Genomic DNA, 13,542 nt, shown 5'->3' with positions numbered 1-13,542 from the left:
GATGAGCTGGCAGATGGGTGGGTGGGAGGGTGAATGGATGGATGGGTGGGTGAATGGATAGATGGATAGGTGGGTGGGTGGGAGGGTGAATGGATGGATGGGTGGGTGAATGGATAGATGGATAGGTGGGTGGGTGGGTGGGTGAATGGATGGATGGGTGGGTGAATGGATAGACGGATAGGTGGGTGGGTGGGAGGGTGAATGGATGGATGGGTGGGTGAATGGATAGATGGATAGGTGGGTGGGTGGGTGGGTGAATGGATGGATGGGTGGGTGAATGGATAGACGGATAGGTGGGTGGGTGGGAGGGTGAATGGATGGATGGGTGGGTGAATGGATAGGCGGATAGGTGGGTGGGTGGGAGGGTGAATGGATGGATGGGTGGGTGAATGGATAGATGGATAGGTGGGTGGGTGGGTGGGTGAATGGATGGATAGGTGGGTGGATGGGTGGGTGATGGGTGATGTATGGGTGGGTGGATGGGTGGGTTAGTGAATGAATGGATGGATGGGTAGGTGAGTAGATGGGTGAGTGGGTGGGTGAATGGATGAATGGGTGGGTGGATAGATGGGTGGATGGGTGGATGGGTGGGTGGATGTGTTAGTTGATGGATGGATGGATGGATAGAAGGACATGTGGGTGGATGGATGGATGGATGGATGGATGGATGGATGGATGGATGGATGGATGGACATGTGGATGGATGGATGGATGGATGGATGGATGGATGGATGGATGGATGGATAGAAGGACATGTGGATGGATGGATGGATGGATGGATGGATGGATGGATGGATGGATGAATGGGTGGATGGATGGATGATGGATGGATGGGTGGGTGGGTGGGTGGATGGATGGATGGATGGATGGGTGGATGGATGATGGATGGATGGATGGATGGACATATGGGTTTATGGATGGATGGATGATGGATGGGTGGATGGATGGAAGGACATGTGGGTGGATGGATGGGTGAGTGGTACATGGACAGATGGACTGATATGTCCTACAACCACTGACCCGAAGCAGACAGGATTCCCATACCTAGAGGCCTCAGCATACCGTGTCCAGCCAGCACCCTGCCCTCAGCCAAATGACCACTTTCCTGCTGGCATGACCTTTAGGTCATTGGGTTTGCGGGAGATTTTATTTGCTTGTATTGCTGGTAGCTTTGTTTTTGTTTCACTGAGGTGACGCTGGCTTCCCAGGGGTTTGCATTTGGGGGTACGATGCCCCCGGCCCCAGTGCCAACTCCCCCGCCGTCTGCCGTGCCCCTCGGCCTTCAGCCTGTACCCACTGGTGCGCTGGGCTGTGGCCTGAGCCCGGGGTCCTCTCACTGGACACTGTCCCACAGGGCAGCGAGTCCTGGCCTGGCCTGAGCACGGCCCCTCCGGGTCCATCCACGCTGCAGTGAGAGGCAGGGCCCCTCCCTCCTGCGGCCCGAGTCAGGCCCCTGCTCCGTCCCGCTGTCCCGCCGCTGGGCTCTCGGCTGTGTCCAGACGGCCACTGTGAAGAGCCGTGTGAGCAGGGCGTGCAAACTCTCCCCGCTAACGCCCCGTCTCCGTGGGATGGACGCCCAGGCGGGGGCTGGGGTTCCTGTCTGGGGCCCGGGTCTGCGTACAGAGCCAGGTTGCTTCCCCGCCCGCGGCGAGGGCCTCTCGGGCTCCACCCCTGCAGGCAGGTGCGGGGCCAGGCCTGTGGCTCCCGTTTGTGTCTCCCAGGGCGGGGGGCTGCACAGTCCCCGGAGATGGGAGTGCAGAGCGCAAGTAAGGGACATACAGATGGGAATGCTGAGTCATGGGTACGGAAGGACAGGCAGGAAGTGCTGAGTCATGGGGAAGTACAGGCAGGAAGTGTTGAGTCATGAGGAAGTACAGGCAGGAAGTGCTGAGTCATGAGGAAGTATAGGCAGGAACTGCTGAGTCGTGGATAAGAGTACAGGCAGGAAGTGCTGAGTCATGGGGAAGTACAGGCAGGAAGTGCTGAGTCATGGGGAAGTACAGGCAGGAAGTGCTGAGTCATGAGGAAGTATAGGCAGGAACTGCTGAGTCATGAGGAAGTATAGGCAGGAACTGCTGAGTCGTGGGTAAGAGAAGTACAGGCAGGAAGTGCTGAGTCATGGAGAAGGAAAGTACAGGCAGGAAGTGCTGAGTCATGGGTAGGGAAATACAGGCAAGAAATGCTGAGTCAGGGCCAGAGAGGTAATGAAGCAGGAAGTGCACCTTTGCCTTGCACTTGCCCGACCCACGTTTGATCCCAGCACTACATATGGCCCCCAAGCCACCAGAAATGATTCTTCAATGCAGAGCCAGAAGTAAGTCCTGAGCACTGCAAGCTTTACCCCAAAAAGTAAAACAAAGGAAAAATGCTGAGTCAGGATATGGAAGGATAGGTAGCGAATGCTGAGTCATGGGTAAGAAAATGCAATCAGGAAATGCTGAGTCATAGACAGGAGAAATACGAGCAGGAAATACTGAGTTATGGGTCTGAAAAATACAGACAGGAAAGGCTGAGTCATCAATATAGAAGCTACAGAGGAAGCAGAAACTGCTGACTCATGCTGGGAATGACACAAGGTGCTGAGTCAGAGCCAGAGGCCACAAGAAAGTGGCTTCAAGAGCTCGGGAGGGAGGCATGGCCCGGGGAGGTCAGGGCTGCGTCCTTCCTCCTCACTCACGCCCAGGTGGGGTGGAGCGGGGCCCCTGCACCTCCGCTCTGACCCCCAAGCCCAAGGCGGCTGCTTTGCAGAACCCAGTGTGGGCCTGGACTGGGCCTTGGGTCTGGACTCTGGGCAGGAGTGTCCAGGCCACAGGCTGCCCTGCTGGGCCTCCAGCCGCAAGGAGGAGACAGTGGGGCTGTCTGCCAGCCCTGCCCCACGCCCCCACCCTGCCCCTGGCAAAGGTCTTCCGGGAGCCGGAGGCCTGGCTGGAGAAAGGGGCCCACCGAGTCACGCAGGCGCCCACCCCGCCCCGCCCGCTGCGCGTGACCCGGTTGCACCGTTTCCTCCTGCTGACACGAGCTGGGGTACGCCCCTGCGCCCGCCAGAGCGGCTGCGTCTGGGGCGGGAAGCGCAGGGAGGCGTCACTCAGCCCTAATGAGCTCCGTCTCCTCTCCCGCGCGATCAAAATATTGTGATGGGCCGCGGGTGCTGAGATGCAGCCCCTCTCCGCGCGGGGGGCTGGCGCCCGGGCTCCGCACTTTTATTTTTAGGGAGCAGGATGCTCAGAGCCGCGTGGAGAGGAGTTGGGGGCCGTCGGGGTCTCCGCAGGCCCGTCCTGGGCACGGACAGGCCCCGGGCTGCCCCCGGCTGGAGCAGAGCCGGCCCTGGAAGGCTGCCCGGACGCCAGGGGCCCAGGCCCTGAGGAGCACTGGCCAGGGATGACCAGGCCGGCTCTGGGGGACCGGTGTCCCCACGGCCCCTCAGCAGCTGCTGCCCGTCCCGTCTCCTCCTCCCACTCCCGCTCCCCCTCCTCCCCCCCGCTCCTCCCTGTCCCTCCCTGTCCCTCCCCTCCCCTTCCTCCCCCTCTCCCCCTCCTGCTCTTTACTTCTCTCTCTCTCTGTACTTCACCCCCCTCCTTTGGATCATTTTTATCTTCCTCTCCCCCTCCCCTCCCGCCTCCCCCCTGCAGGGTGCCTGATGCACACAGTTCATTGTGCAGTGCCCGGCGCAGTCTGCGGTGTCTCCTCCGGGAAGCCTGCTCAGGGCTGGGGCGGCTCCTGTGGGCTCGGAGGCCAGTGTGGGGGCAGCAGTCCCTCCCTCCAGGGCCACCTGGGCCCCAGACCCCCGCCCAGGGAGTCCTGGGGATGCTCCAGCCCAGAAGCTCAGGCCCGAGGGGGGAATCGCTGGGCTGCCGCCAAGGCTCAGGCACACGTGGAACAACTGAGGGGGGATGGACGCTGGGGGGCCGGAGAGTGGGGGGGGGTGGGGAGTGGGGGAGCGGGGAGTGGGGGGGTCGGAGAGTGGGGGGCCGGAGAGTGGGGGGGGCGGGGAGTGGGGGGGGCGGGGAGTGGGGGGGCGGGGAGTGGGGGAGCGGGGAGTGGGGGGGGTCGGAGAGTGGGGGGGGCGGGGAGTGGGGGGGCAGGGAGTGGGGGGGTCCTGGGCAGGATGTGCCCCTCGGCCTTTCCAGGAACCAGCCATTCCGGGAAAGCCCCACAGCCCCCGGGGGCGGCTGGCCCCTGCCCCGGGCACCAGACACACCCTCGGGCGGCACCCCTGAGCGGCAGGGCCCCGGGGCCACCTCCCACGTCGGGCTCAGCCTCTGGCCCTGGTGCTCGCAGCCTCAAAGGGCGTTTCAGTGGATTCCGGAAAACAAAGATGCTATTTCCAGCCCCAAACAGCCCCAAAGCCCCAGTGACTATTTTTGCCTCGGCTGTGCCCAGAGAAGGGGTGGGGGCTGGCGAGGAGCCCCGGGGGGCCGCCGGCCGCGTCCTTCCCAGTCCTGTGGGGGACAGACTTCCTCCACGGCCCTGGCGTGTGCAGGCGTGCTGGTCTGCGAGAACCAACGCCACCCCGTCCAGGGGGCAGCTGGGGGGCCGGGGGGCCGGGGTGGCCGGGGGAATGGGGCCGGCTGGGGGGCCGGGGGGGCGGGGGGCCGGGGGTCAGTGCCGGCTGAGAACACGGGCCCAGCCAACAGTCGCACCTCACTTGTTTTTAGCATCAGCTCGTGTCTGGGTAAAACTGCTTCATTCGGTTGGGGCCACACGCGGGGCTGTGCAGAGGCTGCTGGGTGGACGCGGGCCTCCTGCGTGTCCCCCAGCCCCCGGCCTTCGGGCTGGCCCCGCCTGTTTTGTGCCGGTTTGCATGAGCACTTTCCCGGGGGAGTGGGGCCGGTTGCTGTGCCATGCTGTCCCCGCGCCCTCCCTTGGGGGCGGCGTTACCTCCTGAACTCTGTGGGGCCGGGAACAGGCGTCCACCTCCCGCTGGCCAGGAGCAGCTGGAGGCCGGGCACTAATGAGGGAGGTTCTAATTAGTGATTTTCCACACGCCCCTGGCAGGGCGGAGGAGCAGCCGCGGGCGGGCGGGTGGGCTGCTCAGGGCACCTTCTCCCGTCCAGGCGGGCAGGTGGGCTGCTCAGGGCGCCTTCTCCCGTCCAGGCGGGCGGGCGGGCTGCTCAGGGCGCCTTCTCCCCTCCAGGTGCGGGGCGCCAGGGTGGCCGGGTCAGACATGGTGGTGTCCGTGCAGTTCACCAACCCTCTGAAGGAGCCGCTGTGGAACGTCTGGATCCGCCTGGAGGGGCCCGGCGTGCTCAAGCCCCGGACAAAGTCCTTCCGGTGGGTCCCGGGTCGGGGGCTCTGGCCCAGGCACCAGGCCAGGGCAGGGCTGGCCGAGGCGGGGCTGGACTCAGGCCCTCCCTGCCCCCTGGCTCAAGGCGGCTGCTGCTTCAGGGCGCCCAGCGCTGGTGTCCAGGGTCGGGCCACCCTGGCCTGGTTGAGCGCTGGACGCCCCGGCCGGCGCCTCAGGGCGTGTCCAGCTCCCGCCAGAATGACCCCGTCCGCCTGTGAGGCTCGGGGTGGCGGAAGCTCGTCCCGGGGCCCTCCAGTAGCACTGCTGCCAGGCCATGTGCGTGGAAGCCACGCGTGAACAGGCGTGACGTGGCCCGCCTACGGGCGGGAGCGGGGCTGGACAGCAGGTCCCGGGCTGGGGATCCGGGCTCCACTCGCCGGGGCCAGCGGCTGCCCAGCCCTGGACAGCTTCCCGGGCTGAGCACTTTCTCGGGGGGAGTGGGGGCCGGCACAGGGCCCGTGGGGGAGGCGCCGGCCCGTACTCCTGACCCAGGTGCAGCCCTGGAGGCCGCGGCGAGGCCTGGGCCGGGCCTGGGCAGCACCCTCCTCGGCGCTGAGCCTTCAGCCCGGTTGCAGAGGTCACTGGGGGTCCCCAGGCCTCTGAGTGAGGCTCCCGGGGGCAGGTGTGCCTGGAGAAGGGGTGTCTGCAGGGAGAGGGGCAGGACAGGCGGCCCTGCCCGGGCCAGGGGAGGACGCGGCCAGGGAGCACAAGAGGCCTAGGTAGGCAGGGGAGGGGCAGGACGTGGTGCCCCTGGACTCAGGACAGAGAGAAGGGGAGAGAGAGGGAGAGAAGGAGGGAGGGAGGGAGGGAGAGAGGGGGAGGGAGGGAGAGAGGGAGGGAGGGAGGGAGAAAGAGGGAGGGAGAGAGGGAGGGAGGGAGAGGGAGGGAGAGGGACGGAGAGAGAGAGGGAGGGAGGGGGAGAGAGAGAGGGAAGGAGAGAGGGAGGGAGAGAGGGGAGAGAGGGAGGGAGAGAGAGAGGCAGGGAGGGAGGGAGAGGGAGGGAGGGGGGAGAGAAGGAGGGAGGGAGGGAAATGGAGGGAGAGGGAGGGAGGGAGAGGGAGGGAAGGAGAGAGGGAGGGAGAGAGGGGAGAGAGGGAGGGAGAGAGAGAGGCAGGGAGGGAGGGAGAGGGAGGGAGGGAGGGAGGGAGAGAAGGAGGGAGGGAGGAAGAGGGAGGGAGGGATGGGGAGGGAGGGAGGGAGAGAAGGAGGGAGGGAGGAAGAGGGAGGGAGGGATGGGGAGGGAGGGAGAGAAGGAGGGAGGGAGAGGGAGGGAGAGAAGGAGGGAGGGAGGGAAAGGGAGGGAGAGAGAGCGAGATAGAGGGAGGGAGGGGGAGGGAGGGAGAGAAGGAGGGAGGGAGGGAGAGGGAGGGAGGGAGGGAGGGAGGGAGAGGGAGGGAGAGGGAGGGAGAGAGAGGGAGAGAGAAGGAGGGAGGGAGGGAGAGAGAGGGAGAGAGAAGGAGGGAGGGAGGGGGAGGGAGGTAGAGGAAGGGGAGGCCCGGGGCCGGCAGCCAGCACTGCCCTCCTCTCGTGCCCCCCCTCTGCAGGGAGGTCCGGCCGGGCGCCACGGTGCAGTGGGAGGAGGTCTGCAGGCCCTGGGTGCCGGGCCCCCGCAAGCTGATGGCCAGCCTGACCAGCGACTCCCTGCGGCACGTGTACGGGGAGCTGGACCTGCAGATCCAGAGGCGCCAGTAGGGCCAGCTGGGCCCGGCTCCTGCTTCGCTGCTGCTGCCCTGCCTGCCCCGCCCCGCCCTGCCTTGCCCTGCCCGCTCCGAGCCGCCCAGCTCGGCCCTAACCTCGCTCCAGCCCCTGCCTGAGAGCCACTCACCGCCCCAGCGAGACCCTCTGGAGGGGGGGTCCCGGTCAGAGGAGCAGCCAGGCCCGGGCCGCCCCGAGGGGAACCGCACAGCAGGGCCACGCCCCCCTGCGCCCGCCCGGTGCCCACACAGCAGGGCCGCGCCCCCCTGCCCCGGTGCCCACACAGCAGGGCCGCGCCCCCTGCCCCGGTGCCAGGTCCCCGTGCCACCCTGGGCGGGGCCCAGACCACAGACCACCCAGCAGGGGGAAGCGGGAGGCGTGGGAGAACAGAGCAGGGCCGGAGCACCCTCCTCCTCTCCGCTCCCACGGCCCCCAGACCACGGGCCCGCCCGGACGTGCCCTCGGGACGTGCCCCAGGCCCACCCAGCCCCTCCCGCCCTCCCTGACGGACGTGCCGGACCCCCAGCCCCTCCCGCCCTCGGGCCACACCAGGCGAGAGCTGCCGCTTAGCGCGGCGTGACCTTACTAACCGAGTGTAACCGAAGCAATAAAGCTGGTCTGACGGCATCAGCCCGCGAGTGAGTGATGACCCACCTCCGCAAGGACCCTGGGGTGGCACGGCTCCTGCCCCACGCTGCACCCTGCCCCGCCCGGCCGGCACTGAGGCCAGCCCAGGGCGTGGGGTCAGAAGCCAACGGGCCTTTCCCACACTGATCCCGGATGTGTCCCGGCCACCTTCCAGGGCTCAGAGCAGAGATGGGCGGCGGCAGGTGTAAGACGAGGCAGCTGCCTCAGGCCCAGGGCTGAGAGGTGAGCTGGAAAAGGGGGGATGGGAAGGAAACGGGGAAACATGGCCCTGTGCCCTGCCAGAAGTGAGCCCTGAGCACAGAGCCAGGAGTGAGCCCTGAGCACAGAGCTGGGAGTCAGCCCTGTGCCCTGCCAGAAGTGAGCCCTGAGCACAGAGCCGGGAGTCAGTCCTGAACACTGAGCCGGGAGTCAGCCCTGAGCACAGAGCTGGGAGTCAGCCCTGAACACTGAGCCGGGAGTCAGCCCTGAACACTGAGCCGGGAGTGAGCCCTGAGCACAGAGCCGGGAGTCAGCCCTGAGCACAGAGCCAGGAGTCATCCCTGAACACTGAGCCGGGAGTCAGTCCTGAGCTTTGCTGGTGTGGCCCAGAAACCAAAAGAAAAGCCCCAGGCAGAGAGCACTGCTCTGGCGCCCGTGTGCGGAGCTGGGGCCAGCCGGTGTCTCGGGAAGGGCGGGGCCAAGAGCTCCGTGCTTTGGGCTCGTACTGACTCAGCAGGTCCCGTATACTCGGGGGATTGAGGTGGCCGGGCAGTGCTCGGGGTCTGCTCCTGGAGGGGCTCCGGGGACCATGAGGGGTGCCGGGCGCTGAGCTGGGGTCGACCGCGGCCCTTCCTGCGTCCAGCCGTCTCCTGCCTCGGGCAGCCCCGCAGGGCGTGGGGCCACCTCCCTGCAGGAGGGGTCGCCCCTGGGCGGCTCCCCCCAGCCCGCAGGGCCGTCACGTGTCTGCCAGTGGGAGAGCCTTCCTGACCCTCCCCTGCTCAGCCGTCCCCGCACCCCGGGCCTCACCGGGCGCCTCCGTCCCCAGGGGCTCGCACGGACACTCTCTGCCCAGCCAGCACGGGCCCCAGCACACGCCTGCTGCCGGTCTCAGGTTGGGCCCTGGAGCTGGAGCCCCGCGGGGGTCTTCTCTCGCCCGGGTAAGGCCTCACGGGGGTCTTCTCTCGCCCAGGTAAGGCCTCACGGGGGTCTTCTCTCTCCCGGGTGAGCGCCGGGAGTGCCAGAGCTCCCGTCCAATGAGACGGTCTCACCCTGCTTGGCCCCCTGAGTCGCCACGCAGTGACCCTCGCGGGCCCTCCCCACCGACGTGAAATCGGGAGCACTGTCTCCCGGCTGCTCTCCACACGCTCGGGCTGGGCCTCAGCCCCGAGTGGACCTACCCCTGGCCGTCTCGTGCCTCAGCCCACCCACTCACACACACACGCCTGGTGGGTTAAGGAGAAGCCTTAGAGGGAAGTAGATTTATACAGATATATGTAACACATAATGCATATATGCGTATGTGACTACCACCGTCATCCCATTATCCATCGATTTGCTCGAGCGGGCGCCAGTAACGTCCTCGCCTGTCCCTGTCACGTGCTAGTGTAGCCAAATGGCGTCTGCTCGCACCAGGAGCACGAAGAGCACATTGCTGTTACTGCTTTTGGCATATTGAACACACCATGGGTCGCTTGCCAGGCTCTGCCGTGCAGAGGCAGGCTTGGAGAGCTCAGCCACGGGTCCCGCATACCTGGGTTCCTCTGTCGGTTCCTTCATGTGTGAGGCTCGTCTGCGTGTGTGGAGAGTGGCCTTGAGCATGGCTGTGGCTGGGTCTGGGGGTTTTTGGCTGCGGGGCTCTGTGTGGGGCAGGGAGGGAAATTCAACCCGCCCGCCTCCAAGGCCCCCTGGTGAAGACATCTGACACGGGGGCAGGAGATTCTGCCACATACATATATAAGCACAGGGGCTCAACCTTTAGCCACACGTTAGTGACCTCGTACAGCTTAATGCCCCCTGGGTGAAGTACAACAGTCTTCACACACTCTGCTCTAGGGAAAGTTTTTTGGAGCATTTTCAGCGGTTTGTTCATAACAAACAATACAAAATAAATTACTTCGGTTTTGCTTTGGGCAGGGGTTGGGGTTCGGGATGGAAACATCCAAATATGATGGTGGGAAGGTGTTCTGGTGGTGGGCTGGTGTTCGAATACTAAGTGCAGTCAAATATCGTGAACTACTTTGTAAAATCACGATAAAATTCAAAGAATAAAGTTAAAAATAAAATTAACTGAGAAGAGAAAGCGGGAGCATCAGGCCTCTCTGGGCTGGGCCTGGGCCTCGAGACAGAGCCCGAGAGGCCAGCGGACAGCAGGCCCCGAGCCTGCCTGGCGAGGAAGCAAGCCGCGCGCCAGAAACGCCTCGGCCAGCCCTTTCCCGACGCCGGTCACCGCCCGGAGGCTCCTCGGGCCGGCCCGGGCTCCCAGCCACACCTGGTGCTTCTTCCTGCCCGCTCCGGCCGTGACAGCACTCGCAGTCCGGACCGCTGCACGGGGTCAGTCTGGAGGCCACCTTCACGGCCACTACTCCTCTTGGTGCTGTTACTGGACACGCCGCTTCCGGTAACCCCGTGGCGTGCGTGGCCTGCACGGAAGGGACGCGGCAGCCGTGCTGCGGTGGAGACGGAGACGGCCGGTCCGTCCGCCCGGCGAGAGCGAGGCCGACACCAGGACAGTCTGCAGAACAGCCCGGCAGCATCTCCCGGTTGCTCCGACCTGGGGATGCAGGTCGGAAACAGGAGCCTGTGGACGTCCCAGCTGATCCAAGCAAGCAACCCCCAAGTGCTCCCAGGGACAGTGCTCGGGGGCTCCAACTCAGTTTCCCACCAGGCCACTGCTCAGGGCTGCCCAGGGGACGTGTCCACTGCGCTGCCTCAGGCGCTGGACCGAGGCCTTGGGCCCCTGACGGCTGCTGTCGGGGCCCACCGGGGCAGAAGCAAAGTCCTGTAGTGACCCAAGGCCGAGGGCTGTGCTGGTGCCTCTGCCCTCCCCGTCCGTCCAGGGTGTGGACTTCGCGGTTCTGTGGATCCCGAGCAGCCTCCCCGAGAGGCCGGAGATGGCGCGGCGGGGGGGGGGGGGGGGCGCGAGGCCTGCCCTCGTCCAGCAGGTGAGAGTCTGGCCGCGGCCTCTCGGGGCCTCGGGGGCCTGCTCGGCTGCCCCAAATGCCTCCTCAGCAGTGCCCACCAGGCAGGCCCCGAGACCTCGGACTCTCGTGCCTCCCACAACCCCGGTCATGATACTGTTTGTCCAAACAATAGACCCAGGGACAGCACAGGGGGAGGTGCTGACCCGGTTCTATTCCTCTGACACCACACGGGTCTCCCAAGCACCACCACAAGTGAGTCCAGAGCACTGATCTGGGAGTCATCCCCGAGCACAGAGATGGGAGTCAGACCTGAGCACAGAGCCTGGAGTCATCCCTGAGGCACAGAGCCGGGAGTCAGCCCCGAGCACAGAGCCAGGAGTGAGCCCTGAGCACAGAGCCGGGAGTCAGCCCCGAGCACAGAGCCGGGAGTCAGCCCCGAGCACAGAGCTGGGAGTGAGCCCTGAGCACAGAGCCTGGAGTAACCCCTGAGCACAGAGACGGGAGTAACCCCTGAGCACACAGCCGGGAGTCAGCCCCGAGCACAGAGCCAGGAGTGAGCCCTGAGCACTGATCCTGGAGTCAGCCCCGAGCACAGAGACAGGACTGAGCCCTGAGCACAGAGCCAGAAATAACCCCTGAACACAGAGCCGGGAGTCAGCCCCGAGCACAGCTGGGTACGGCCCCAACCAAGCCCAGCCCCGCTCAGGCTGGCTCGGGCAGGAAGTGACGGGGCTCTGGGAGGTGCTGCCCTCACTGCGGCTGTGGCCGGCTGTGGCCAGGGCATGCAGGAGCCGGGGGCAGCAGCGCCTGAGGCTCGCGAGGACGCGGCCCCCGCAGAGGCCGGAGAGATTCGGGTCTGGGGGCCGCCCTGCCTGCGGGGCCGGAGCTCCAGCTTGGCTCTCCAGGGGCTGCCTGTCCCCGGCAGGACGCCGGGCGGGAGGACGGGGACCCCGGCCGGCCCCTGCAGCCCTGGGCCTGCTGGGCAGGGCAGACGCAGGGCGCCCGCTGGCGGGCGTCTCTGGCCACCACCCGGGGCTCCCCGGGCCGCGGCAGCCAGTGCTGGCAGAAGCTCTCGCCTGCCGCCTTCGGGGGGGTCGAGTGACCAACGGCCCCGCACGGCTGAGCCTCGGCCGACACCCACTTCCCAGCGTACGCCGGGGCGTCCCTACGGGCTCGGCTGTGCTCCTGACGGGAGCACTGGCCGGGGAGCAGCCATGTGTGGGGCGGTGAGGGGCCGTGCACCAGCACCCAAGCCCATGTCTCACAACGCCACCTCGTCGAGCTGCGGCAGGCGGCGGGTGCGGGCCCGGGCCCGGGAAGCTGCTCTGTGGGCCAGGCGGGCCGGAGGCAGCCGGAGGGAGCCGGAGGGGCTCGTGGAGGCAGCAGCAACCCCAAGGGCCCGAGGAGCAGAGGGCGGCGCTCACGGCTGAGGCCTGGGTACTGCCTCCCAGCCTCCCTCCCCGGGGTTCTCTGAGGGTGCTGGGCGGCCCTCGGTCGCGGCTGCCACGTTTCCCCCGAGGGCCCGGTGAGTGCCGAGGGACACGCTGCCCTCACCAGCGCCAAGGCCCAGACGCGCGGCCAGGGTGCTGGGGCAGGCTCAGGGCCCACACCAGCGGCCACGCGCAGGAGACCACCCGGGAGGAGGACAGTGCTCAGGCTCCCCGAGCAGCCGCTCCACCCCTGCTGCGGTCTGCGGGGGTGAGAGGTCGGCTTCACTCAGAAAGGGACACACGTGTCCGTCACCTCGAACCCTGGGCGTGAGAACTCTGACCCCAGGAAGCCGGAGGCAGAGGAACGGTCAGCAAAGCCACACTGTCCGCCCGAGCTCAAGGTGCCCGCAGCGTGTGTGTGATTCTGGACAAGCGTGTGTTCTCAGCCCAGTGTAAGTTGCTGTTAAATTCGCCCTACATTTACCCACAAATGCTGTGTACGGCTGACAGCCAATAGAGCATGCACAAATGGTAACGTCGGTTCCACTTGATAAATTTGTTGATTTTAGTTTGCACTGTTTAGTGTCCCAGTGGCCTATTACAATAAGAAATTCTTCCAATAGACATTCTTTAATAAAATATAGTTTGACTTTATGAATCCATGACCCTAAAATGCTTACAATGAAGGAATCAAAATGGACATTGAATTTAGAAAAGATTTCCTTAAGAATATATTTTAGTAATGAGGGGCTGGAGCAATAGCACAGCGGGTAGGGCATTTGCCTTGCACGCAGCTGACCCGGGTTCGATTCCCAGCATCCCATATGGTCCCCTGAGCATCTCGAGGGGTAATTCCTGAGTGCAGAGCCAGGAGTAACCCCTGTGCATCGCCGGGTGTGATCCAAAAAGAAAAAAATAATAATAACAAAATAAAATAAAATGTTTGTTGTTGTTTGTAATGTCTTATTCACTCTGTTAGTGTACTGTTTCAGTAAGGCTTCAACCAGCGGGTTTTCAAACTGTATGAATGTATTGAAACCTCTCAAAAGTCATAAATATTCCATGAATTACAAGGATCTATTCAATTGGGTTCCATTTCAATAAAATTAAACTACATAGATGTACCAATATTCCAAAGGGCACAAAAAGGAAAATCATCCTATAGTGATTGCAGCTGCTTTCATTTTTCAAGAAAGAGGCTAGCTCCCATATAGATTTTGTCGGAAATACATTATCCAAATAATAGAAATATTGAAATTATCACACAAATTGTGAAACATTAACTACTTTTATGACAACATGGAAAGAGTGAATTAGAAAAAGCAAAATGAACGATTTACCCAGAGCATTTCACAAAGGACTAATG

At 64.2% G+C, this 13,542-nt stretch overlaps 1 protein-coding gene across 1 annotated transcript in view; it reads left to right on the top strand.

The window, feature by feature from the left end:
* F13A1 (coagulation factor XIII A chain) overlaps positions 1 to 7,596 on the top strand; it is a 65,605-nt gene extending 58,009 nt beyond the window's left edge. The window contains exons 14-15 of the mRNA XM_055128348.1: positions 5,135 to 5,271; positions 6,829 to 7,596. Coding sequence (XP_054984323.1) covers positions 5,135 to 5,271; positions 6,829 to 6,976 — 285 coding nt within the window. The 3' untranslated portion in view covers positions 6,977 to 7,596. The remainder of the gene's footprint in view (positions 1 to 5,134; positions 5,272 to 6,828) is intronic.
* Positions 7,597 to 13,542: the final 5,946 nt, after the last annotated feature.

The sequence above is a fragment of the Sorex araneus genome, chromosome 2, assembly GCF_027595985.1.
Source record: "Sorex araneus isolate mSorAra2 chromosome 2, mSorAra2.pri, whole genome shotgun sequence".
NCBI classification, from domain to species: Eukaryota; Metazoa; Chordata; class Mammalia; order Eulipotyphla; family Soricidae; genus Sorex; species Sorex araneus.
The sequence above is the reverse complement of the archived record's forward strand: the minus strand, read 5'-3'. Positions and strand labels throughout refer to the sequence as shown.